This window comes from Arvicanthis niloticus, chromosome 21, assembly GCF_011762505.2.
Source record: "Arvicanthis niloticus isolate mArvNil1 chromosome 21, mArvNil1.pat.X, whole genome shotgun sequence".
Classification (NCBI taxonomy): Eukaryota; Metazoa; Chordata; class Mammalia; order Rodentia; family Muridae; genus Arvicanthis; species Arvicanthis niloticus.
Window position 1 is genome coordinate 43,848,203 of NC_047678.1, and position 27,953 is coordinate 43,876,155.

Consider the following 27,953-nt stretch of genomic DNA (forward strand, 5'->3'; position numbering starts at 1 on the left):
TGGAATTGAAGAGGGAGGTTTTTATGCTGAGACTTACTCCCTTCATGCCATACTGAGCCCAGAACGGTACTTGGACTTCGGAAGGTCCCAGTCCCTGAGTCCTCAGCTCTTCTCTGCTAAGCTAGTGCAGGGCGAGGTGTCTGTCCCACCCCTCAGTCCTAGTTTCTCCCCTCGGTCAGAGGAAACATTTATAAAAACAAAACAGCAGACCCAAGAAACAAATTCTCTGGGTATGGAATTATTCGTTTTTTTCCCTCCCGTGATTCCAAGCCCAAACCAAGTCTTCACATCTATAAACCAATCTTTTTTACGAAGAAAAAAAAAAAAAATCGCTCACGATCCTTTTGACTTGTGTTTCAACTTGCGGTTGGGAACTTAAATTTCGGATCTGCAAGCTGCACGACAAGTTCCTGTTTGCCAGGAACAATTTGCCGCTCACTTTTACACCTCTGTGGAGGGGTGACGCACCTAGCCATCCGGGACAGCAGCTTCCCGGCCGGCCGCTGCCCTGCACCTGCTGGAACCACCGTTCGGACTCAGGACTCAGGACCGCGAGGGTCAGTTTCTTAGGGCGAAAGTCCCCGTGCCGCGGCGTTCTCTGTCATTAGGGTCACCCGCCCTTGAAGCGCGTGGGACCAAACACTTTGCTGAGCTGGGGTGCTCGGGACAGAACGCCACCCTGAGCTGAGGCTCGCGGGACCGAGCGCCACCGCCACTCGGCGTTCAGGCACCCGACGGGTCCCGCGTGTCCACACTCACCTCCGCCGTACATCTGGCACAGGTAGGGGAAGCGCCACACGTTGCCCAGGCCCACGGCATAGGAGATGCAGGCGAACACGAACTGCAGCGGATTGCCCCATTGAGGCCGTGCCTTCTCCATGTCCCGCGCTTGCTCCTCGTCCTGGCCTGGTCTCTGGCCGCCGCTCGCCCGCCTTTTAATTGCTAATCTCATTAACGCGCACGAGAGGGGCGAGGCCGGTAAGTGGGGAGCGGTGAGCCCCACCCTGCCTAGCCTCGGCGGGGAAGGCGCCCCTCCTTGGCCCCGTGTGTGGACTTCAGAGCTCGGGAAAAGGATCACGTTTCCTCAACTTCTTACTGATTAATCGATGACAATACTATATGCCTGGCACTGCTGTGCAACGGGAAAACACAGTACCCCCACCCTTCCAGGGCTCACATTCAGGTGGCGGGAACGTTGAAATACTACGGGATGACTTGTTCTTAACTTCTTTTGACCCACTGGGGTAATTTCATTTGATTCATACCACCTAGTTCATCTAAGTCGGCGATGCACGGGCAATTTAGGTAAAGCAGAGAGAGAGAGAGAGAGAGAAATCCTAGAGACAGACAGGGATCCAGGGCTTCCCAGAGGAGAGATGACTTTTGCACAGAGAGGGTGGGCGTGGAGGTTCGGTGACAGGGCGCTCCGTTAACACTCCTGAGGCCCTGAGTTTGACTAGCACACGTGGGAGACTTAAGGGTCTCATCTACCTGCCCTTGCCTGCACCTGTAGTGTGGGCAGAATCAGGTTTTGAACAACTGTAGGGAGGCCAATGGGAATTAAGAGATGCTTATTCCCTAGGCTAGGTGGAAACCCAAGATTTCGCATGCTTTTGCCAGTCTAACAAGGAGACATAAATGGACCTGACTCTCTAAGTTTGGTACAGTGATGTCGGGCCTGTTGTTTGTGTCTGTATTCCACCACAGATAAACTCTGTGACTTGGCAAGTCATTTAATATCTTTAACCCTGTTTCATCTGTAATAGAAAAAAAAATTCTGCCCCGCAGCCCCTTCTCCTCCCCCCTACCCCAGAACAAACTCAAAATGCCTATCCTGGAACTTTTAGCCTTAAAACAGTAAAGAAAGCAACGTCACCGTGCAGCAGAAGGGACTCTGGATACTTACGCTTTAGATTATATATATGTGAAATTTCCCGCATCCTCTAGTCCCAGTCTTGTGGGTGGACATTTGTGTTGTCCAGTTTGTGGCTACTATGAACAGAACTCAAGTGAACATTCTAGCATGATGGGTGGATGGACTGGTGGGAACTTTGGGACTGTGGGTGGCATCAAGCAATGGCAGTTTACATTCTCATTAATCCCAGCCGCTCTGCGTCTTTACTGACACTCCACAGTCTGGTTTTTTTTTTTTTTCAAAACAAAGCTCAATAAATAAATACTTGTTTTTACCATTATTTATTGGGACCAGGTGCCACAGCATGAGTAGAGGTCAGAGGTCAGAGGTCAGAGCAAGTCATCTTACCATCTCCCTGGCACTGCCATTCTGTTTGGAAAGTTCTGTCTAAACTTGTGACTGTGTGCTGATGGTTCAGTTTGCCTTTCGACTTCCCTGACAACTGACAAGTCGGCTACCTTTCCATACGCTCACCAGGCCATGGAAAGGGCCTCTTTTCTGAAATTTCTGCCCCAACCCTTTTTTGGTCAGTTTTTCCTGGGTTTCTTTTTCTACTGGTTTGCATTTGTATCCCTGCTCTGGCTATGGGCCCCATGTCTGCTTTGTATACCAACAGTTTCACATCCCAAGGATCTTCTAATGAAGAGAATTCTTAACTTCAAGAAAGTAGAGTTTGGGCAGGAGACGGGTGTAGCTTAGTGGGAGGAGTACTTGCCCAACATGCATGAGACCCATGTTCTATTCCTAGCTTCCTGTAAACTGGGTATGTATAGCGGTGCACATCTGTAATCCCAGTACTTGGGAGTTAGAGGCAGGAGGATCAAAAGTTCAAGATCATCCCCAGCTACATAGCAAGTTCAAGGCCAGCCTGCTATAGGAGACCGTAGTTCAAACAAAACAAACAACTCAAGTAGGCTGAAGGATCAGAGTTCAGTTTCTAGCACTTACACGGTTAGCTCACCACACCTATAACTCCAGCTCTAGGGAATTTGATGCCTTCTTTTGGTTTTGAAGGGCACCTATATGCATCTGCACACACACACACACACACACACATTTAACAAACAAATCTATCAACCTTTTAATAAAAAGCAGGTTCTCTTCATGGTATTTTTAAAAAGACATTTATTTACTTTATGTCTATGAGTACACAGTAGCTGTCTTCAGACAGCACCAGTAGAGGGCATCAGATCCCATTACAGATGGTTGTGAGCCACCATGTGGTTGCTGGGAATTGAATTGAGCAGTCAGTGCTCTTAACCACTGAGCCACCTCTCCAGCCCCAGACCTTTTTGTTTTGTTTTGTTTTCTCGTCTTATTTTAAACAACCTTTTCCTGCCAGGAGTGGTGCCTTTAATCCTAGCACTTGAGAGGCAAGGAGGCTCTTCTGTGAGTTCAAGGCCAAGGCCAGCCTGGTTTACATAGTTGAGTCCAGGACAACCAGGACTACATAGAGAGACAAAACAAATAAAACAAAGCAAAACAAAACAAAAACAAGCAAACCCCAAAACTAACAATAACAACAAAGGCCCAACCTCTTCTTTATTGACTCCAAGGTCATGAGGGTATCTTTGAGCATTCAACTCCTTAGCAAAGCAAGTCTCAGCAACGAACAGATAGTTACTGCCTCCTGAAACCCTTTCACTGATCCTGGATCTCACTGATTCTGCTAGGCTGGCTGCTCAGTGCACTCAGATGTAGCCTTTCTACAGGGTTCTTGGCTATGCAGTGACATTTGGAAACTGGGCACCTCAGAAACAACACTCAGAACAGTTACCAGCCTCCAGAAATCTGAGTTGACATGGGGAATTTGTTGATTTGATTAAGGCAATGACTTTTTATCCCCTACTCCAGGAACCAGACCAGTATCTGGTCTTACCTGCCTTGTGAAGCTAGTCCAGTATGCAAGGCTCAGTGTGTGAGAATCTCTGTCTCTGTCTCTCTGTTCTCTGTGGTGTGTGTAGCATAAAGAATCACTCAGGCCAAGTAAATGCAAGTACTCAGTTCACCATGCCATCTTGTAACTCTAATCTGACAAGATCCACTGAGTGATGGGTTGCGACAGTCACAAAGACTGTGGTGGTGGGGACTTCCACATGGGGAGAGTAATGTAATGTGTGGACATTGATGGTAGACTAACACATGTTTATGGACTTTCTGCAGAAAACACCTCTCATCTGTTTATTAATTTTTGTGGTGTAAATACCTCAACGTTAGCCCATTTTGAGCTTCCAACCTGTCATCACTGGGGTTGATAATCTCACCGATGTAGGCAGCCTAAAGAGCTTAGCTGATAGGAGAGAACAATCGTAAATAACTGGGGATGGTTTTTAAGTGTTAATCCTATCCACACAACTTATACAACCACTTAATCCTCAATGATAAGTGTATTTAATAGAACATGTTCTTAAGATTCCTATGCACCTCCCATGTCTGGAGGATTGGCAGTAGAGCAAGCTCAGCTCTTTGAGGCGCTTCTCTTTGGGGTGTTTGGAGCCCCAGAAGCAGTTGTCAGACAAGTTTTAGTGCTCAGGGGAGCCTCCTCTAGTTTATGGACGAACCCTTTCTTCAGATTGTACCTTCACAATCAGGACACAAAGGCCTGAAGTTCCTGTTATCCACATTCTGGAAGAGAAGAAGGGGGGCATGGCCTGACTGAGTACATGGGTACAGTCCACTAAGTATGTCCCAGAATTCTATATTCTTGCCCTATCAACTACGATGGTGACATAGCTTTCAATCATTTGCTCGTCCTGGCGATTTCCATTGTTACCTAACCACCATCGAGAGCTTTCGGTTCCCCACGAGATAAAGTCCAAACTCCTGAGCTGTGTTTGCAAAGCTTTGAGAGTTTTTATAATTGCGTTCTGGGGAATTTGACCTTGCATACCTGGGTTCTAGAAAGCAGAGTTTAACTGTGTATAAAAATGCACAGCATTTTGCTGCAGGTGAAAAAAAATCTATCTTCTGAGGATGAGCAAGACGTAATCTAAGCTACAGCCCAGAAGGGGTGCACACGCTGCACTTGTCAGAACAAATGCAGCTCTGCAAGGCTTGGGGCACCAGGAGCTGGATCAGTGGTTATGTGCACTGATTACTTATTACTCTTGCAGAGGACCTGCGCCAATTCCCAGCACACACATGGTGGTTCACAACTGTAATGCCTTTGACAGGGGATCTGACACACCCAGGAACAGATACATACAGTACATATTTTTTTAAAGTAAAAAAAAAAGAAGCTTTATAATACTGCCATGCATATGAAGGTAGTGGTTTTTCCATGTATTTTAAGATAAATACTAACAATTTTAAATAGGTTCTGCTCCTTCTGTATTCCCAGGGATATATGTCTCAAACTAGGTTATGACCTCTTTAAGAAACTACCCACAGAGCCCTAAGGTCTCCAGAATTTTGCTATTGTGCCCAGAAGTAGCCCACTGCCATAACTTGTGTACGCTGCACTTCCATGTGGTATTTAACTTAACAAGCGTTAAGATCTCCACTACCAGAAACTTGCAGCTAAGCCTATTTTTGTAAAGAGAGAAACTGGAATTTGCTGTCCATTATGACAATCTTTCAGACATCTATGGCTGGTGGCTTCTGTGTGTTCATCATCATACAGCGTCACTAGGCTTCCTGACTTGGAAGTTCAATGATAATACCAGCCACGAAGCTCCCTTCTCTCTGCTTAGCCTGTGGGCAGCTGCGTGGGATAGAGTTGTGTATTGTATGCTGTTCTGTTTTCTTCAGGAGAGGATGGGGCTGTCTTCTTCCCTCTCTTCCCTCTCTGGGTGCTGACCAGGGCATCTCAGGTTTCTCCAAGGCTGTGTATCTAAGGTGACTCAATCCTTTGAGGCACCTCTCAATGCAGGGTGGGAAATTCCTGTGCTCTCATCCAGACTTGGGCCCCTGTTCTTTCTGCCTGTCTGTATCACGGACTCCAGATTCTGCTCTGTTTCACCACGCCCTGACTCTGGCCCTCCCTACTTTTCTAAAGTTTCCCTTTCTGCCTGGACCTCACAGGTGGTGAATCTGGTCACACATCTTGCCCCCACCCACATTTCCCCCCATCCCTTCTGTTTTATTTTTTAATTCCTGTGCAATCTAAACCCCAAGAGTTCTGAACCCTTGGGCTGCTGTTAGAAGCTTCTGGAAAAGTTTCACAAGGCTATGGCCGAGTATGTGGCAGGCACAGGTGTGAGGTGTCAGCAGGGCCTTGCTCCTTTATTTATCATCTCTGGCTGAGGTGCTGACCTGTGGCCCTGGCTCAAACCTTCTCTGTGTGCCTCAATCCTGTCTTCTCACATCTCTTATCCCACTGATGACTTAACAAAGATCCTAATAATTCCATAGACAGCTAAGGTGGGGATTTTAAATCTGAAATTCACCTTCCTTCCTGGTGACCTTCAGCATGGCTTCTCACTCCTTGGGCTTCACCTTCAGCATGGCTTCTCACTCCTTGGGCTTCAGCGACTAGCAGTCACCTCTCTCCTGGCATGACTTCCCTTTCTCTTCTTACAAATAGTCCTAAGGTTCACTAACACTTTAAAACCTGTTAGGACTGCCAGTTACCAATTATTTATCTAAACATGTGGCCTACGTTTGTTGCCTCTGTTCATCACTCCACGAATGCCCTTACCTTTGACAAAGGAGGAGAGTGGCAGTGGCACCTAGGTCAAAATGACAAGGACTCTGCCCTCATATCTACCCAGAAACATAGTACATCTTTCTTTTTTCCTGCTGTCATTTGGGAAAGACGGGGGAGTGCTTTTCTTCCTGGCTAAGCCTCCTCTCATGCCAGGACTACGATGTACCCTCAACTTCTTTTGAGTCTTCATATACCCAACTGGAACTATTCTCATGTACTCAGACTGGTACACTAGGTGTACACTAATTTCTAAATAAAGCTGAGATGACTTAATCTAGGAACGATTTCCTTTGTCTCAGGAAGGGATTGCCAGAATCCCTTTCTGTCCTGTCTTATTCCTTTCAGATACTAGTCCTCTCCCTGAAAGTGACCTCTCTACTGACCCCTCCCTACTTTACTATGTATTCACTTGGGCACAAATCCCTGGAAACATGCTTATGTCAAACTTCATGTTATGGGAAAATTTTGTGGTTTTTCTTTGGCAACTGACTTCTGCCCACATTTACATTGGTATTATAAAGGTTTTTTTTTTTTTGCTCCTGTCTGTAATAGTACTTATATGATTATAAATTATTTATATACTTTGCTGCTGATATATATCTGAGTTATTTACACTTTTGTCCTAGTAGATACATATTAGCACAAGTACTTCCACAGGCAGAAATGAAACATACCAAGACATCGTACAGATGATCCACGCAGTAGTTATGAGCTCACGTATGTGAATATGCACGTACATAGGTAAACCATGAACTCACGTATGTATGTTTGTATAATGGTACTCACATAGTTACCTGAGAAGCTGCTCATATTCTTACATAGTCCTGTGAAGGAAAATCACTGTTAAAAATTCATCACCAGTACAAAATACAAAGAAAGGTTGGGTGTGAGGGAATGTCTGCAATCCCAGCATTCAGTGAGGCTGAGGGATGAGAGTCAGTCCAAGTTCGAGGCCAGATTAGGATTTGATTGTTTCATTGTGAGATCATTTTGTTCTTTCTAGATTTTCCTCTGGCTACTTGCAGAGAAATGCTTAACTTAATCTTTACATGCACACATTTTTGAGCACAGTGTTAGGATAGATGGAATTCATTTATATAATAGTGTGTTATTGATGGAACTTTGAGAAAGTATATACTTTTTGAAAGGTATATAACTTTTCTTAAAGGTCTACATTTTGCACTTTTCAGATGGGGGTCAGTCTTGACTCCTCACTGAACATTTACTTTCAAGCAGTTTAGATTACACAACAAATTTAACAAGAGGCAGACAACCCCCAGGACAGCAAAAAATTGCTGGCCAGAACTAAGGACAAGGTGGTGATCACAGAACGGGGCCTGTGATGACAGCTAAGGCTCTGGCTGGTTTCCTACCCTGTTTCTGCCGTGAGATTGACAAAGTTGAGAAAAGAAAATCAAACTGGTGTTAAGTAAGGTTGGAAAGCAAAGAGGCCTTCATCCTTAAAAAAACAAACAAAACAAAAAACCAAATTGGGAAAATGCTATAATAAATGTGGATTTTAATTAACATACTGATAGAAACTCAGGGCTTCTGATGACTTCAACTAAGACAAATTCAGCGCCGTGTGTCCCCCTGTCCATATACCCATTTCCAAAAGAGAACTGGGTCAAGAGTGTGAGTAACCTGGATGGTGTTCTGTGAATTGATGCTTGTGGAATCTGAAATAATTAGGTGGTGTACACAACACAAAGTGGACATTGTTTTCTCAGAAAGGCCCAAATGGAACAAGTGCATTTTTCAGGTCAGTTCAAACAGATGCAGAAATAAGCTTATTTAGAAAACACTCTGGCTTCTCACCATGACCACTCAGCTGATCACGGTAGGTTAAGCAAGACCCAGCCACGTGTTATGGAAACAGAGGACCCAGAGAACAGTGGTGACGCCTTAGAGATTTTGTTAGTCTTGGCTAAATTTATTCCTTCACCTCAAATATTTTTGATGGGAACAAGAATCAAGACTCACTAGAAGGCATAATCTGGTGGGGAAAACAGCTGGAACACCGTGGAAACATTTTCCAGGGTCAAAATGTGGCTGGGGCCATGCTGTCTCCACTAGTGACCCCTAAGGAATCTCATTGTGTCCTGCTGGGCTGTTTTGTGTTTGTTCTCTCATCTCACGACGCCAGAAGTTCTATGAGTCCCATGTTGCCAGGAAACACATATGCTTTGTTTCACAAGCTCAAGGTTCAAAGTATATTCAATTTCTTTCACCTCTGGATCCTCAAAATATGGTCTGTTAGAGTGTCATGGAGGGGAACTTGCGAGACATGCAGACTCTCGGGCCCACCTGAAAGCAGGCCAGTAGTTTTGTAGACGGATTAATATCTTAAAAATATACTAGGTTAAATTTTTTTTGAGATTACAATATTATTACATCATTTTTATCTTTCCTCCCTTCAAGCCTTCACATATACCTACCTCTCCTTGCTCTTTCAAATTTATGGCCTTTTTGCACTGCTGTTACACACGTACACATGTGCACACATACACACACAAATATATATATATATATATATATATATATATATATATATATATATATATACACACACATACATATATATGTATATTCTTAAACACAGCCTTAGTCTATATAATGTTACTTGTAGTATGTTGTCGGGGCTGACCATTTCGTACTGGATAACCAGTTGGTATGCTCTTCCCTGGGGAAGACTATTCTTTTCACTTTTAGTCTCCTTAATTATCTGTGGTTGTGTAGGGCTGAAGCCTTGTGAGCTTCCCCACTTCTGCTGCAGCAAGTCACGTCCTTGTTCAGTTCAGTCATGTTGGTGAGGCTTTGTAGGTGTGGCTTCTGACATTACTAGGAGACACAATCTCACAGCAAACTCTCTGATCTCTACTCTTACCGCCTTCCCAGCCCTTCTTCTGCAATGTACCCTAAGCCTTACTTTCAGGAGTTATTTTGTAGATGTACCTGTTGGGACTGGGCTCTGCAACTCAGCATTTTGATTGGTTGTGGTCTTCTGTAACCATCTGTCTATTGTAAAAAGAAGTTTCTTTGATGAGAGTGAGAATTACACTTATGTGTGAGTATATGGAAAATATAATGTAGTTAGGGATTAGGCTGCTTTAGTAAAGTGGTGGTTGTAGGTTAGCTTCCAAGATCCACGACTTCACTACCCTTAGGTAATTGGCTAGGTTTCTAGTGCCAGGTATGTTTTCTCTCTTTCTGAGCAGGTCTTAAGTCCAATTGCAGAGCTTTTGGTTATGTGTGCTAAGGTATGTGTGCTGCTTCTGTACCCTCAGGTGATCGTCTGATGCTGGCCATTTTTTGTGGTTCATAGGCATCATAGCTGGGCATACTGGATTTTATACTTGACCGCACATGAGAATCATTTTTGAGACTTTGGAAAAATAAAAGCAAGCCAGGTATGATGGCACACAGGTTATCCCAGCACTCTGGAAGCTGAGGTAGGAGAATCAAGAGTTCATGTCCAAATTGGATTATCTCAAATCCATACACACACACACACACACACACACACACACACACACACACACACACACACACAAAACAATCAATCCCAGGTGTGGAATAAGAGGCTGCTTCCCAGCAGGTGACTATGATTTTCCTCATGCACTAGCAGGGGCATGATTTTTGCCAGCTGCAGATGGGGACTCTGGAGAGTATAAATGGGAGAGCACTGAGAGGTGTGACGGCTGCTGCCCCTGCCTGTTGCTGTGCTTGCGTTTGTGTTAGTTATTGCTAGATTGCTGGACTGCTGGCTTATTGGACTGCTGGATATTCTGACAATGAAGACTGGACTCGATTCAAGGGACCCAACACCCCTAATCAGCAGGAAGTAGCCTACAGAGGTCTACATTCCCTTTTCCCTCTAACCTGCTTTCTCTTCTACCTAGTGTTGGGGAGTTGGAAGAGATTAGGGTAGAATCCAATAAAATAGCTAAAACAAAACAAAACCAAAAATAACGGCAACACAGGAGTGCTGGGAATATGTGCACCATCACTCCCAGGTGTGTTGAAGGTAATTTTGCTATATATGTATGTCACACAAACTTCTCATGCATCCAGAGAGCCTAAACCTTTCCCTGCTTCCTGAGATGCCACATCACTTGGAAATAGCTCTAGAACTACCTAAGAGCATTTTTGATAAATTCACTTCCTGCAATATTACAAAGACTGGCACTCTTCCACAATTTCTCTTCTGATTTTTGTTTCCATTTCTTAATATATAACACCCTGTAGCATTTTTGTTGACGTCTACTGTTTTGTTTTCATTTATGCAGTACTTCTGTGTTATGTTTAACAAAGCAAGTGTCCACATAGTTATCACCCAAGTAACAAAATACAAAAGCTCCAGGATTAAATAGTACATTCTACTACTTCAACTTTCCTCTCTTCCTTTAGAGACAACAGATTTTATAATTTATAATTACAAAATACTCTTCATGATTCTATTACTCTGTTGTGGTTTGAATGTGAACTGTTTTCCCAGTGATTCATGTTTGAGCAGTTAGTCCTCAGTTCTGCTGTTTTGGAAGACTGTTGAACCTTTAAGAAGTGGAGCCTTTTTGGAGGAGGAGGACCACTAAGGTCCCACTTGCTACTCTCTGCTTCCTAACTACAGAGGAAATAAGAAGGCTTCACACTGCTGTCAGCAGGCCTTTCCCACCAAGACAGACTATACCCAAAATAAGCCCTCTTTTTCTTAAGTGATTTTTGTTTTATTTTTATTTTTTTTTTTGGGGGGGGGTCAGGTATTTGGTCACAGGAACAAGTGACGTCATCATTTTCCATGTTTTACTTTCTTTACTGTCCAAACATGCTGTGTGTAGCTATATCCTGTGCTGTTTCATTACTTTGGATATAGCATTTGGGAATTTTCTAAAACCGGTCTGTTTTAAAACCTGTTGGGCTTTGAGACATGGAACAGTTTGAGGCTGGGTGATTTTCATAACATACTAATTCTGTGCTTAAGAAAAAGATGGGACGCAGTGTGAAGAGGGATATGCATGCTGCATTTACTCGGTCAGCATGTTACTTCACTCACTTCCTATGTTCTACTCTGAGTCTTTTGTTGGCTTGATCTATCAGTCACCGAGAAAACTGTAATATCATCTATGAAGACTGTGGATGTCTTTCAGTTGTTGTCAATTGTTACTACATAGAACTTGAAGCTATAGAACTATAAAGGACTTTATAGAACTATAAAGGCCAATCAAATTGCATTGTTGTATTTCTCTTATAGATGAACATTTTCACCATGTGTGGCAGGCTCCAGCAACCTCAGGTTCTCTCTTTGCAGTCCTGCAGAGTGCTGTTTTCAACATGCACGGACACACCATCTAACAAGCAGATCACCTGTAAACACTGTCCACTTTGTTTTCTAGCCTTCTGCTTCGGTTTAGACCTCCAGCACAGTGTTGATGGGATTTGAGGATGACAGATCTCACTGTGTTCTGGAGACTAAAGGGTAAGCATGTCACATACCTGTTAATCATGGTGTTGAAGATGATCAAATTAAGTCAGAATCTTTGGTCCTAAACCTCTGAGCAGTTTCCCCATTTCAGCACAAAAGACAACATGCTTGCAGTGAGGGCCATGTGACCTGACCCCTCATTGTTTTTGTGACCAACTTTCCCACTATTTTTTGTTTGAGGTTCCAGGCACAGCATGCCACCTGCTGTTCCATCAGCTTCATCTCTACAGTACTGTGCTCTCCCCACAGACACCCCATGGTGAGCTCCCTTACTTCCTTCACGTCTTTGCTTAGAAAGTTACATTCTCATAGTGTCCCTAGTGGCAGCCCTGCCTCTCTTCCTACTTCTAGTTATTCAGACCAACTCTCACCAGCAAAAGATGATAGCAAGACTAGTATGGTCTCACTGCCCTGCCTCAAGTGCCTAACTGAAATGACACCCTGTAATGCACTTCCTGACCTATCTGACACATACAAATCTCTCCTTACTGATGTACTTTGCTGAGCCTGCCTCTAAGAACACTCTAGGTCTCCCTGTGGCTTTACAGGCTTCTGCTATTTAGTTTCCTTGTTAATTCTTTTCTCTCAGATTTCATGGTGATAGAGCATCCAGTATCCTCATCTGTACTAACTTCCTTGGTGGAATTCCCTCTGCCATGGTTTAACATTTCTTCCACTGATATTCTTACTGCTTCATTACTAATCCAGAGCAATCTGCTGAGGCTGGGACTTGAATGTTTACCCCTTTGTTGACAACCCTATTGGGCATCTATATAACACAGAATTCCTGCTTTTGTCTTTTTTTCACCTATATGCCCAAATCCCGGCTTCGAATACAGCTGATACCGAGCCTTACCAGCAGTGGCCAGCTGCAAACATCTGGTGTCAGCCCTTGAGTTCTCTTGTTCACTGTCTGTGAATCAGAGCTAATATGCTGTTAAAGTTTTACGTCCAGAACTAAGCTCTCTTTTAGTGTTGGCAACTTGCAAAGACTTTGAGCAATACCCACTAATGGTGTGTTGTGACCGAGCAATGACATCACACTGTTTATATGCTCCTTTTTACTAGCCCAAACTGGAAACCTCCTAATGTGCATCAGTAGTAAAACTTAGATGATTAAATGATAGCCTATTCATGAAAGGCCATACTGTACGGCAATGAGAACAAGTAAATGGCTGCTACATGCAACAACAGAGATGCAATCTCTGAACTCTTACCCCAGTGGTGATGGAACAGGACATAGTGGAGGACACAGAGCGTATGGTTCCATTACATAGTTAAACAATGACAACAGCAGAAACAGGAAGCTCAGATGAACTGCAGCTACAAGCCAGGAGAGTGGGTGCTTCTGGAGGAACAGTACCTGGGAGAGACCAGTGGGGCTCTGTGGGTGTAGATAATGGCAATTCTTCAGCTGGACTCGAAAAGAATCCTGTGGCAGGGTTCCTTGAACTATGTGCTTGTAGTGTGTAGACTCAGCAACCTGCTGAGTCTTGACCACTTTTACCACCTGCATGCGTCTAATCTAACTTGCCACTCTCCCTGTATTACTCTGTTCCCAAAGGGCTCGAAATGGACTCTTTTAATGCTACTGCCAGGTTTTATTATTCTACAGTTCACAACCTTGCAAAAGCTTCTATGTTCTTAAGCATATAATCCTGAATCCATGGGGCTGGAGAAATGACTCGGTAGTTAAGGACACTTGTTGCTCTTGCAGAGACCTGGGTTTTGTTCCTAGCACCCAAATGGCAGCTCACAGCTGTCTGTAACTTCAGTTCCAGATGATCTTCTGACTCCTGAGACCACCAGGCATGTATGTGGTGTGCAAAAACATGAGACAAAATGCTCATACATATAAAATAAATAATAACACTTTAAAATTCTAATCCCAGCACTTGGGCATCAGAGGTACTTGGATCTCTGAGTTTAAGGTTAGCCTGGTCAACAAACCAGGTTCCAGGATAGCAGGGGTACACAGTGAGACGATGTTTCAAACCAATCAATCATCAATCTTGAATCTTGTATTCTTACAATATTCCACTGCCAGGCTTCAGCCACATGGATCCCCACTGCCTTTTAATGTACCAGTCATTCCCAGGCAGTGCCTGTGACTTGCTCTTTTCTTGACTTCAGATCTTTCACCAGCTGACGTCTCACACTGCTTTTGTTACTGACTCTCACTAGATTGTTCACATTACTGGTGCTGCATCTATAGTCCTCCAGCACCCTTGCCTTTAGTCATTCTACTTTTTTGTTATCATTGTTTAACATCTGGTGAGAGTTTCTGTAGTAGGCCCTATAACATATCTATATAGAACCTAGAACCTAAAGGGTTTTTTCCAAATGTAATTAATTACTGAATTAGTGTGGACACTAAATCTAATTACAAATGCCCTTCAAAAAGAAAACAGAACAGGAGGTGATGTCAGAGTAGAGCAAGGTGGTATGTTTATAAGTCACTCAACAGAAGGGTATTCAGAAACCACCAGAAGCTCCAGGAAAGACACGAGGCACATCTCCCTCACAGCACCCAGCAAGAATCAACTTACCACATCTTTACTTAGGGTTTTTGCCTTCTATAACTAAGAAAGAACATATTTCTGTTATCTTAAGCCATCAACTGTGCAATCTGTTAGAGCAGCCATAAGCAACTAATGAATATAATTATATAATTTAGTTAATACTATCTGGTTTTTAGAGCCTCTTTAAACTCCATGAAGGTACACATTATTTTGTTCATGCTGTTTCTCAAATGACACGCAACAGGCACTCAAACCAAAAATACTGACTTGGCATATGAAATTTAGTAAATAATATTGAAAATACTGTTGAGAGTTGGTTGAATAAACAAATGGTGATAGACCATATCCTGGGGAACTTCTCATCAATGAAAGGAATAGATTACTGGTTTCCACACAGACAAGGACATATCTTAAATATTAAAAAACATTTTGTTGAGTGAAAAGAAGCTACATTTAACAATTAACTTATGATTCCACTGTATGAGTTTTTTAAGAGCTGCATTAAGAGACCACGAGAAGCAGCAGATGAGCGGCTGCTCAGGTACCAGGTCAGGGAGAGTGATACAGAGCTGAGAAGGATAAAATACCCTGCTTCTCAGTTGTGGTAGTGGTCACGTGGAGATTCACATTTACCAAAACTCATCAGACAGTCCCTTAAAATGGATACATATTATTTAAAAAACCAAAAGAACAGATAGTTGCTGACCATAAGGAACTACAAGACAACACTGAATCCACACTGTAGACCTTGAAGACACTCCTCCATTGCTGTAGAGCCCCTGAGACAAATAGCAGCAACCCCAGTCATGCAAGACCTCTGCTGGATTGTTCATTATTCCCACTACCTCATGCCCACTTTCCCCTCTACTGTCCTTTTCTTTAAAATGGGCTTACTTCAGATCATCACGCTTACAAATGCGGGCTCAGGTATTTAAAGCTTTCGTTGAATACGATCAGAGAGATCAAGCTGTTTTTTTTTTTTTTTTTTTTTTAAGTTAATCATTTATGGTCTCAGAAACATTGTTGGCAGCTTTCAAGTAACAGATGTTTACGAAGGAAGGAAAATTCCAGACCAGTTTTGACATGAATATTGCAAAAACTTAAGACCCAGCAATATATAACATATGATAACTGAGGTCAGACTCCAGGGATAGACAGGCTGGGGTACATATATGCTGGGCATTGGTGACAGAGCATCTGGAGCAGCCTGAGGGCAACCGGAGGAGTCAACAGGCTCTCACTCAGGCAACGAAATGGCTCCAGACCCTGGGAAGACAACACACACTGAGCCCGAGAGCAACACTTGTATGTTTAGGAGGACCGCTGCTGGGACAGTCTCCCTTTCCTTTCTTCCCAAAGGGAGCATAAACTTGGGTAGGCATTGTCTTCAGCTGCACAGCTCTCAAAGTGCAGATGGCAGAAGGCTGGGTGTCGATCGCTATTGTAGCAGTTGCAGGTTGTAATCCTTGGTTCCTGAGAGGTTACTACATATACAGCAGTGGCCAAAGTGAGATCAAGGTCAGACTAAGACAGAGGGTAAAGATGCCATGAGCTGTTTTTAGATTCGGGCAGTTTATTACTTACATCGATAACAAAAGAGAGTAAGCCAAAGGTGCCAGCTTCTTGGGTCTTTTCCCCACACACCCAAAAGGAAAACAGTTCATCAAAACAACAATTGTGAGATACTGTATTAACTGAGAAGCCAAGTCTAGACCTCCTGGTATTTTTATATTTCACGTGTCAATCTATTCTGAGCTCACTGGAAGCCTCCCAAGGGAGAAGAATGTGAGTGGGAGATGGCTTCAGATAGCTTCCCATACTCCTGTGCTCTGGGAGAATCAGAAGGCATCTTGCCAAATCTAAGATTAGCAACAGTTTAATCCTTGCCTGAAAGGCCTACTAGTAGGAGAGCCACTCTCCTATAACACCCACCTACTGCTACGGCTAAGGGCAGTACTATTAACAACTGAGGGTAGTTTAACATTTAAAAAAATAAAATGCATCCAGGAAATGAAGATGTTAAAAGCAAGATTTTAAAGTCAGCCTGGGCTATATAGTATGAATCTGTCTTAAAAACAAAACAAAACAAAACAAAACAACAACAACAACAACAACAAAAAACCCACAAAACTTTTTTAAAAAGTAGACATTGTAATTTACATTAACATAAAAAGAAAAATGCATTATCATTTCAGTAAATGCAGAAGAATTTTGAAAAATTTAACACCTGTTTGTAGTTTTTAGCAAAGTAGGAAAGAACTTCCTTAACTGATGTAGAGCACTGAACATGTGATTCTTATTACAATTTCAGAGCATGTCCCCAAGACTGTGAAAGAAGCAAGAATGTCTTCTATAACCATTTCTAGTTAACTAGGAATCCTAGCAAGTGCAATACAGCCAGAGAAAGAAAGAAAGCACACAAGCATCTATTTATCCAAAATCAGTTACCTATATACTTTCAGTATTTAAAACAAAACTGAGATGGATGATTGGTAATTTCATGTGCTGCAATCTAGGAAGTCTTGAGGTTACCAAGACGCAGCATAACCTACATGCTTCACTCTGAGGAAGAGCCCTTAAGTCCTCACTCTGACTGGACATTCATTCTAATAAGCTTGTTTATTTTCCAAGGCCACATCAGAAATAAAAACAGATATTGATACATTTCCTTCCTTCCTTCCTTCCTTTCCTCCCTCCCTCCCTTCCTTTTCTTTCTTTCTTTTGATTTGATTTATTTATTTTATGTGTATGAGTGTTTTGCCTGCATGTATGTCTTAGTACCACATGAGCGCCTGGTGCTTGTAAAAGTCAGAAGAGGGTGTCAGATCCCTTGGGACTGGAGTTTCAGATGGTTGTAAGCTGTCAAGTAGGAGCTAGGAATTAGGTTTCAACTCTATGGGTTTTCTGCAAGATAACTAAGTGCTTTTAACTAGTGAGCTAGGTCTTCAGCTCTGGCTATATTTTCATTAGTTCACATAAACAGGTGATTTTGTGGTACCTTTAGTGGTTGACCTAATGGCAATATGAAAGATGCCAAGGCCATCCTAATACCTTTATGATTTCCCTTCAGGAATTATTTAATGGTTTTTGTTTGTTTTGTTTTTTTGATGGTGGTTTAGCTTACTGAGATGGAATTATCCTCAAAGGCTTACTTATATGAGATAAATCATGTCTTCAATCTCTAATGGCAAAGCTTAGAACACAGGCACTTATGCATAAGCAGAGGGTAAACAATATCAAAGTTTTATAATCTATTAAAAATGCAAGCATTTAAAATACAAAGATATATAGGAATCTCATTCAGCTTATTAAAGTGGAAATGATAGTAAAGGCTTTATCAAATATGATTACACATTTAAGAGAGCAAAATATTCTATTTAATCAGACTTATAAGACATAAACAAATGATTAAATACATATCCAACACAGACAGATACACATGTAAGATGAGAATAACCATCTAAATTGAAGATATTAATAAAAAAATTGAAGACATTAATAACAAAACCCTTTGCATTTTATTTTTGTGAACAAAATATCTCAATCATAACTTCAGAGGCTTCAATTTAAAGTTATATCAAAGCTGCATCTTATTCAGTTTTGTTTTTATTCTATTGTGTGGGCTCAGCCCTGTGCATAGTAGGTTAAGTGCTGCACCCTGGCCAGGAGTTTCGTTAAGATGGTTTACTAGCAGACTGTCCACAGTTACCTGTACACTATCAGCTCACTTAAAGCTCAAACTAGTTTCCTAGAGAGTCAAAATATATAGACTAAGCAGGCTTTTTCAGTTAAATGATTCAGTAGATCTTAAAACTGGGAAACTAAATGTAATTTTGCTGAGGTTTGAGTTTAAAAACAAAGCAGAACAGTGAGAAAGGCAGAATCAGTGCTATGAGACAGAGACAGGCGCACAGTGATTATGCAGTAAATGCCATAAAAGACAGGCGTCACAATGATTACACAACCCTTTTGTTTATCTTACTGCTTAACAGTTTTTAAGGTTTCAGAAATACTTTTGAATTTATTATTCAACAAGTAGAATACACTACACAGAATATTTCAAAGCCACCACCAACAAAACAAATAAAAATTCTACCCAGCAACGTATTACAGTGACTTACCAAGTCTTTTCTTCCCGACATTCAGCTGAGAAAGGTGTAGGGAGAACACAACTAAACCATTTCTCAAAGACACATTTTCCATTAATTACAAGGTTTGGTTTCTGATTTATTCAGAACATCCTGGTCCACAAATGGAATTTTAGAGAGGGAATTATGTTGGGCTAAAGAAACACAGGGTGAAACTGTAGTCCTCAACGCAAGCCCTACATGAAACTGAGGAGCGGTCCAACCTCAAATGGATGATAAAAATGTGTAACAAATGTTGCTTCGTTATTATATATTTTTCTTTTCCTTTTCCGATTCATTCATCATGCTAAGATTGCCTTCCCAGCTTTTTTTTTTTTTTTTTTGGGACAAATCACTTCAATATTATTTGTTCCTTTAGTATTTAACAAAGCTACAAGAATCCCACAGTATAGTTAAAGCTAATACTAAGTGTTTGAGTAAGAATTACAAAGATGTGAGCTCTGATCAGTGTACTCTTTTCTGGGAATAAATTCCCTATTGGTGGAGATGGAAAAGCCTCAGATTGTTCACACAGGATGTGACATGTCTGCTTTGAGAAACAGAAAACTTCCTCCATGTTAGCATGTGAAAGGTGAATGCTTTCTTTCTGAGGTTTAACTGCCTTGTGAGCTTTACTTACTCTCATACCACATCACTGCACCACACATGGTGGGCATCATGTCCTGTTTCCGATACTTTACATATGATCACCCGGGGAAAAGTATACCAATAAAAACATTAAAGTCTCTTGAAAATGCCACTTCTCTCTATATATACACAAACCTGGAACTTAGTCAATGGCTTTATGTTGAGTCAAAGTTTGAAAGAATTCTAATTCACATATAAGCTAAAAGGATATTCTGCAAATAATTCTAAAGATTATATGTACTCTGAGTCCATCTGCTTTTTAAAATGTGAAACTATAGGATGAATCTGACTTCTCCATCCATAACACAGACCCATGGAAAGTAAGGATGCAGAAGTGTTTGCATCTCTTAGGATAAGCAGCACTCACGATGGAGAGATGCAAAAGTTAACTGAGTCTTCAGTCACTTCAGCTTACTCTCCCTTATAATTGATTAGAAATGTTGACAAGAATGGAAAGTAAACATATTTTCCATGAGTTTATACATTTTGATGATCAGATAAATTAATTAAGATTTCATTATTAAAAATAAAAGGTTTATTTGTAAATGTTAATAACTTTACTATTTATCTTTACATTTAGGGACTAAGTATAGATGTTACCAGCTTCTCTAACATTAAAAGGTTCCCTCCCTAGTGCGGAAGGACGGCTCTTCTTGCCACTCCACACTGCTTTCTACCATACAGAAATCTCACTGCACTTGCATGGAGGCTCTGGATCATCTGACGGAGAGGTGTTTGGGACAACAGAAAAGAATCTTTACATTTTTTTCTCTTTGCAATTACAGAACTGAAGATAAGAATGACATTAGAACTGTCAAGGAAAGCCTAAACATTGGAAAAAGAAGAGAATATGACAAAATGCTTCAAAATACATGCCTGAGGTGGATGGAGATAACGTGGATGTTCATGTGTGGCAGGTTCTAGACAAAACCTCCAGTCTTTAATCTTCAGATTCATATCTGGAGATAAAAATAGAGCATAATGTCACCATCCTTTCTGTTCCTGCTACTGCTGTGAGATCCCTCTAGTAGCTATCCCAGGAGTGCCGCTACTGCTCACTTTACACCCCACTGCAGCAGACAGAAGTTACACCCAAGGCTAGCGCTATGATGCTGACTTGGGGTCTACATCGGATCACCTAAGATATCTTCTGATTCTAGGCCTGCATTTAGAATTTAGACCCTTGACAGCTTAGCACAATTCCAACAATCCTAAGATCAACATCAACAGCTGACATGCTATGAGTTATGGGTTAACAAACCTCATCCCAAGACAAATCTAATCTTGAATTCAATTTACAGATGTCTTCCCTGAGAACAAATGCAAGATGTCAGCCTCAGACGGGTTTCTATGCAAAGCCACTGATGACACAATGACCCCAACTAGCAAAGGACATCAGTGCCAGGAGAGCTACAGAGCATACATACCTAGTGCTGCCTTGCTAGCTGCTGTTTCTGTGCCTTTGCCTGCAACTGAGCACAGTGTGGTGAGGGAAAAGGTCTAGCTGAGCCTAAAAGCAACCCTATAGACTAAACAATGGGCCTGCTCAGGGCCTGACTCATTGGTACCAGCAGGCAAGTGGGAAGAGAAGCCCCAAGTCAGGATCAGCCAGCTTACTTTGCCAGTCTTTTCCGTAGGTCTTTGATTTGATCATTTTTTTTGGTGAGAATCTCTTTCATGTTTCGATAAGCTGCTGTTTGTTGAAATTTCTTCTCTAATTCCTGTTTTATGAAAAATGTCAGCCCATTACTAAGAAACATTAAGGAAAGAATAACAAATGTGATAAAAATGCATGTTGTTTGCTAATTTTTTAATTTCCTTAAAAACACACTTGTATATTATAACCACCTGAGCTTTCAAAGTACTTCAAAGGAGAAGCTTATATACAGTCCAATTTTCCAAGGTAACATCATGACTTAATTACACCGTGCCCTGATGTTGAAACTGTTCAACATATAAACTAACTTTTAAGTAAAATATGTACAATATTTTTCTAAACCCTCAAGTTCTAAATCCCAAGGAGGACTTTTGAGTGTCTTAAAAAATTTACTTTTTAAATTACATGTATGTGTGTATGACAATGTGAATTTATGTAAACAACATTCATGCAGGGAGCTGGAATTATAGGCAGTTGTGAGACAGCTGATGTGAGTGCTGAAGCCAAATGCAAATTCTCTGCCAGAGTCTTAACCACTAAGCATCTTCCTAGTCCTTAACTTGAGGATTTCTTAGCGCCTAGGACTGCAGCACAGCTAGCGGAGCATTTGCCTAACATGTAAACGTCATAAATTCCATACCCGTACCCAATCCTTCTTCAAAAAGAAGTATGATTGAAAAAATAGATTTACTTATTTACTTTATGTATTAAATGTTTTACATAGTATGTATGTATGTATGTTTACTATATGAATGCCTGGTGCCCATCAAGGTCGGAAGAGGGCACTGGATCCCCTGAAACTGGAGTCACAGATGGTTATGAGCCACCATGTGGGTGCTGAGAACTAAACCAGGGTTCTAAGTGCTTTTAACTGCTGAGCCATCTGTCCAGCCCTGCAGCCATGCTCAGCTGCTCCTGTACTCTGAGGAGGTCATGTTTGGCTGCTGCTAGGTTCTCCTCCAAAGACTTTTGGTTTTCTGTCTTGTCATTAAGTGTCTTCTGAAATTCACTCTTAAATGTGTAGTTCCTAAAGTGAAAAACTTACTCTGTATTTCCCATATAAGGCATTTTTTAGAAAGTTTTAAAATCTTACACACACATACACACCCACACACAAAAAAAGCCATCCCAGTCTCTCTCAGGCTATAGAAGCAGCAGCAGACAGGAAAGCAGGGCTGGGGGTGGAGGCAGCATGTGGAGGTAGGGAGCAGTTTGTTCATTATCACAAAGACGGAAGAAGGGAAGTGCCAAGAAATGATAGCTCTTCAGAACATACATTGGCTAAAATACAGAATGAAATGAGCTGCCCTGGCAGTGTGTAACACTTATCTAGTCCCATCTGTGCCTCTCGACTGTACACAGTAGATAACAGCCATCAACAGGCGAAGCAAGCTCTTCCATCTGTCTCCTGACCTTTTCAGCCATGCTCAGCTGCTCCTGTACTCTGAGGAGGTCATGTTTGGCTGCTGCTAGGTTCTCCTCCAAAGACTTCTGGTTTTCTGTCTTGTCATTAAGTGTCTTCTGAAATTCACTCTTAAGAGCTGCAACTGTGTTTTCCAAGTCATCCAAGTCTTGGGCCTTGATAAAATCCTATGAAACACAAACACGAGTATAATTTCCCTTGACGTACTAAATAACGGTGGTCTTTAAAACAGTGACTCGACGTCCAAGGAGAGAAAACAGAATGCTTGTTGTGTGCGCGCACAGATTTTCTCACCAGCCTGGGTAGGTGCCAGCCCCAGCAGGGTTGTCAGCAGGTTCAATGCAGCCTCAGCAGATACTCAATAGTCACTGAATTCCAAATATAAGAAATAGGGTTTTTAAACTGCTAGAGTTTCAGTCAAAAAGGAACGAGAGAAATGAGATCTCAATTTGACAGTTTGCGTACCAGGGTAAAAATTGGCAAGATAAACAGGGAAGGGTGTTGGGACATAGTTTCTTATAAATCAAGCTGGCCCCAGACTTGCTTTGTAGCCAATGATGATCTTAAACACTCATCTCCTGCTTTCACCCTCCCTAGTGCTGGGATTACAGGTATGCACCAACATGTCCCAACATGCCTGGTTTATGTGGTACTAGGGATCAAATCCAGGGCGTTGTCTTCACTAAGCAAGCTTTTAGTTAACTGAGCTGTATCCTAGCCCCCTGGCAAATCATTCTGAAAAGCCAAAAAAGAAATAAAACAAACCTTTCTTGTCCTCCATTCCAGCCTCTCAAGACTATTATTTGTCCTGAGGCAGCCTGCTTGCAATGCTTCCCACCACACCTCCATCTCTTGGGTGCCTTTTGGTGTGAACCCCAGTTCCTCTAGCTCTTTCATTCTGCCTTTCTCAGCCTTTCCTCTCAGCCCATTTCCATTTCTTCTCTTTCTCTTTCTCTCTCTCTCTCTTTCTCTCTCTCCCCCCTCTCTCTCTTCTGTCTCTCTCTCTCTCTCTCTCTCTTTCGTTGTTGTTGTTGTTCTTCAAGACAGGGTTTCTCTGTGTAGACCTGGCTGTCCTGGAACTCACTCTGTATACCAGGCTGGCCTTGAACTCAGAAATCCGCCTGCCTCTGCCTCCCAAGTGCTGGGATTAAAGCCGTGCATGTGCCACCACTGCCAAGCCCCATTTCCATTTCTTTATGTTACTCTCAACCTACAGAAGTACTTTCTACTAGGACCCAGAGTGGGCAACAGCAACAAAGAATGGAACACCCACCCACAAAGACATGACCAGACACCTCACTAAAAACATACTTGAAATATCTTAACTCCAGATCTAAATCTCAGCACAAAAACACAAACATGAACAGGCAGTACAATATGCTTCCCCCAAAAGCCAGTAACTTCATGGTAATAGGACCCAAGCAATGCAATCTAGCTGAAGCACAAGACAAGGACTTCAAAAGAGCAATTATGAATATGTTCAAGGACCTTAAAGAGGATAGAAACAAATGTCTTAATGAAGACAGTGGAAATAAAAATGGTGGCGCACTTGGGAGGCAGAGGCAGGCAGATTTCTGAGTTCAAGGCCAGCCTGGTATACAGAGTGAGTTCCAGGACAGCCAGGGCTATACAGAGAAACCCTGTCTCAAAAAACAAACAAACAAACAAACAAAAACACAAAAAATTAATTAATTAAAAAAAAGGTTAAATTGATGTGTTTATAAAATGATAAAGTGATATAGAATATGTTATATGGATGTGTAGTCAGGTATGGGGGAAGGGGACAGTTTATTCAGGGCATGGGGAGGGGAGTTAAGAGAGTAGTATTGGCAGAGAGGGGGGCTGTGGGAAGAAGAAGGAGGAGAAGGAGGAAGAAGAGGAGGAAGAAGAAGAAGAGGAGGGAAGAGAAGTAGAGGAGAATAGAGGCCGGCCATGAGCACGTGGAGAGAGGGGGAAGGGCATGGGGACAGAGTGGGAGCAAGAGAGCAAAAGAGAGAGGAGGGAGCAAGGGCCCCTTTAATAGTGGGCCAGGCCTACCTAACTGTGGGGAGGAGCATACCTGGCTGTTGCCAGGTAACTGCGGGGATGGAGTTTAGACAGAATGCTAACATAAATGAAATAAGGAAAACATTTCAAGACGTGAAAGAAGAAATAAGATCAGTAAAGACAATTTAAACTAAAAATCTCACATTACAAAACATGGGAGAGAGAATTTCAGGTCTTTAAGACAAGATAGAAGAAATGAATAGCTCAGTCAAAGAAAATGATAAATCTTTAAAAATGCATGTACAAAATATCCAGGAAATCTGGGATACTATGAAAAGACCAAACCTGGAGCTGAAGGGAAGGCTCAGCAGTTAGAGCACTGGCTGCTCACTCAGAGGTCCTGAGGTCAATTTCCAGCAACCACATAGAGGTTTACAACCATCTATAATGGGATCTGATGCCCTCTTCTGTCATGCAATTATACATGCAAATATGCATAAAATACAAATATACATAAATAAGTAAATCTTTTTAAAAAGACCAAATCTGCAATAATAGGGATAGAGGAAAAGTAAGAAACTCATCAAAGTCACAGAAATTTTTAACAAAATCATGGATGAAAAATTTCCCAATCTAAAGAAAATATATAGGACAAGAGATTTCCCACAACACATAATAATCAAAACACTAAATATACAGAACAAAGAAAGGAGATTAAAATTTGCAAGGGAAAAGACCAAGTCACATATAAAGAAAGGAAAGGTCATTTGAATAACACCTGACTTTTCAATGGAGACTCTGAAAGCCAGAAGGGCCTGGACAGATATTCTACAAATTCTGAGAGACCACAGATGCCAGTCCAAACTACTATATCCAGCAAAAACTAGCACTCATAACTGGCAAAGAAAAAAATTCCACAGTAAAACTAAATTTAAGCAATCTAGCAATCCAGCTCTACAGCATGCACTACAAGGAAAACTTGAGTCTAGAGAAGTTAACTACACCCCAAAAAGAGGCATAAATAAATAACCCCAGAAGAGTAAACCAAACAAGGGGGAAACCCATATCACAACATAAAATCTCAGGAATCAATAAATACTGTTCATTAATAACTTAGTATAAATGGTCTCAATTTCCCAATAAAAAAGACATAGACTAGCCAGGTAGTGGTGGCCCACGCCTTTAATCCCAGCACATGAGAGGCAGAGGCTGATAGATCTCTAGTGAGCTCGAGGCCAATCTGGTCTACAGAGCAATTTCTAAGACATAAGTCTATGTATCTATGGACACTTGACTTTTGACAAAGAAGTAAAAAACATACATTTAAGAAAAGAAAGCATCATCAACAAATGTTGCTTGTCAAACTGGATAGCTGCATGCAAAAGAATGGATAGCTGCATGCAAAAGAATGGATAGCTGCATGCAGAAGAATGGATAGCTGCATGCAGAAGAATGGATAGCTGCATGCAGAAGAATGGATAGCTGCAAGAAGAATGGATAGCTGCATGCAGAAGGATCAAATAGATCCATCCTTACCAATTGAACACAAACTCAACCCCCAAAGGATCAAAGGCCTTAACATAAGGCCAGATATACAGAAGAGTAAGCAAGAAGTAGGCTTGAACTCACTGGCACAGAAGACACTTTCTGAGCAAAACACTGACAGCACAGGCATTAAGACCAACAATTAACAAATGGGACCTCATGAAACTGAAAAGCTTCTGTCTGGCAAAGGACCTATCATTTGTACAAAATGACAGACTATAGAACAGGCAAAGACTTATCAATTATACACTAACAGAGAATTAGTACTCAAAATATTTAAAGAACAACAACAAAAAAAAAACCTCATCAAGAAAACAACTAACCCAATTTTTAAAATGAGGTACACAATTAAGCAGAGTTCTCAAAAGCTGAAACACAAATGACTGAGAAATGTTCATCATGCTTAAAGAAATACAAATTAAAATTCCTTGGAGAGTTCATCTTACTCCAGTGAGAATGGCCAAAATCAGTAAAACAAATGCCACCCCTTGCTGGCAAAGATGTGGGGGCACTTAATTATTGCTGGTGGGAGTGCAAACTTGTAGAGCCACTATGAAAATCAGTGTGTGGGTCTTCAGGAAATTGGAAATAGATCTATCTTAAGATCCAGCTGTACTGCTCTTGGGCACACACCCAAAGGAATCTACATCCTGCCACACAAATGCTTGTTCCTCCATGCATACTGCTGCTCTGTTCCTAACAGCAGAAAATGGAGACAGCTTGCATGTGCATCACCTGATGAATGGATGATGAAAATGTGGTAAATTTACATAATGGAGTATTATTCAGCTTTAAGAAAAATGAAATTATGAAATTCAGGGAAATGGGTAGAACTAGAAAAAAAAATCATCCTGAGTAAAGATAATCTAGACCCCAAAAGACAATGTATGCTTTCTCTCATACGTGGATGTTAGCTTTTAAACTTGGTATCTGTGCTATAATTAAAAATAATCAGGTTAGGTCCCTAGTAAGGGACTACTGGGGAAGTGAGTATCTCCAAGAGGAGGGGAAGTAAACTATAGTGTTATGGAGAGAAAAAGGAAAGCTAGATTAGGAGGATTGAACAGGGGGGAATATGGGCTGGGACAACTAACATTAAAGGCCATTTGAAAAACTATATGGGAACCTACTACTATAAACTTTCCTAAAATATATACATATATGAAAAATATAAATGAAGTCACCAAATAATAGGGAAGACAATGCCCCAACCAGACATCTCATGCCACTAGGTAGTGCCCAGAATGAGACTCACTTATGTCACTGAACAGGAAGAAGCTGAGCTGGTGCCTAACTGGACACTGCACTCACAACACTGGGAAGTACTCCGTACTCTACTAGAGGAGAAAAGCAGCCATCACTCTCACCAGTTCCAAACCCTGTGACCCACAACAGTGACCTGCTTGCAAACATACAGGTACAGCAGTCACACAAGTGTTACAGGAGTAACCAACCACTCTTTGATTAGTAAGGCCCACTCCATGAGATGGAACCCACACTAGACACTGCTAAAGTGTCCAAGGACCTGAGACTACTAGATCACAGGCCTAGGGAAAATCCGCTACTGTTATCCTGTTGAAGGAACAGAGCAGTAAATCACTCCTGATGACGTACGCTAGACCCACTGATACGTGCCTCATTCAGTCTACTTCAGAGAAGCTTTCTCTCACAGTAGATGGGAATTAACAGAGATCCACAGCTGGACAATCGCCAGAGAAAGAGACTTTAAAGCACTCAGTCCCAAATGAGATGTTTTCATTAAAACCCTCCCCTTAAGTCCAGAGAGTCATGCAGAAGAGGAGGGAGACAGCTTGTAAGAGCTGGAAGTGAGGAAGGACTCCAAGCACAACAGGTCTTGCTGTCCAATACACGTATGAATTCACGGAAACGGTGGTATCATACATAAGACTTGTACAGGTTCAACACAGGCAGAGTCTCAGCAATGAGAGGGAATTGGACATGGATCTGACTCTGAACCAAGCAGGAAGCTGTAATGGTTA

General features: G+C 41.8%; 2 protein-coding genes and 1 long non-coding RNA gene across 6 annotated transcripts in view; 1 reads left to right on the forward strand and 2 right to left on the reverse strand.

Annotated features, from left to right (window-relative positions):
- LOC117693764 (sodium- and chloride-dependent transporter XTRP3A) overlaps positions 1-943 on the reverse strand; it is a 41,921-nt gene extending 40,978 nt beyond the window's left edge. Inside the window, exon 1 of one of the 3 annotated variants that reach the window (XM_076917571.1) lies at positions 760-942. In XM_076917571.1, the coding sequence (XP_076773686.1) occupies positions 760-880 (121 nt within the window). In that variant the 5' untranslated portion in view covers positions 881-942. Of the gene's footprint in view, positions 1-759 lie in introns of all 3 variants that reach the window. The other 2 variants (XM_034484512.2, XM_076917572.1) reach the window with 2 other exon arrangements.
- LOC143435377 (uncharacterized) lies at positions 1-20,266 on the forward strand. Its single transcript, XR_013105613.1, has 3 exons — positions 1-557; positions 11,957-12,039; positions 20,128-20,266. It is a non-coding gene; the product is annotated as an uncharacterized LOC143435377 (long non-coding RNA).
- Lztfl1 (leucine zipper transcription factor like 1) overlaps positions 17,922-27,953 on the reverse strand; it is a 21,910-nt gene continuing 11,878 nt past the window's right edge. For both annotated transcript variants that reach the window (XM_034484115.2, XM_076917574.1), the window contains exons 8-10: positions 22,413-22,589; positions 20,960-21,063; positions 17,922-20,301 (exon numbers count right to left, since the gene is read on the reverse strand). In XM_034484115.2, the coding sequence (XP_034340006.1) occupies positions 20,283-20,301; positions 20,960-21,063; positions 22,413-22,589 (300 nt within the window). In that variant the 3' untranslated portion in view covers positions 17,922-20,282. The remainder of the gene's footprint in view (positions 20,302-20,959; positions 21,064-22,412; positions 22,590-27,953) is intronic.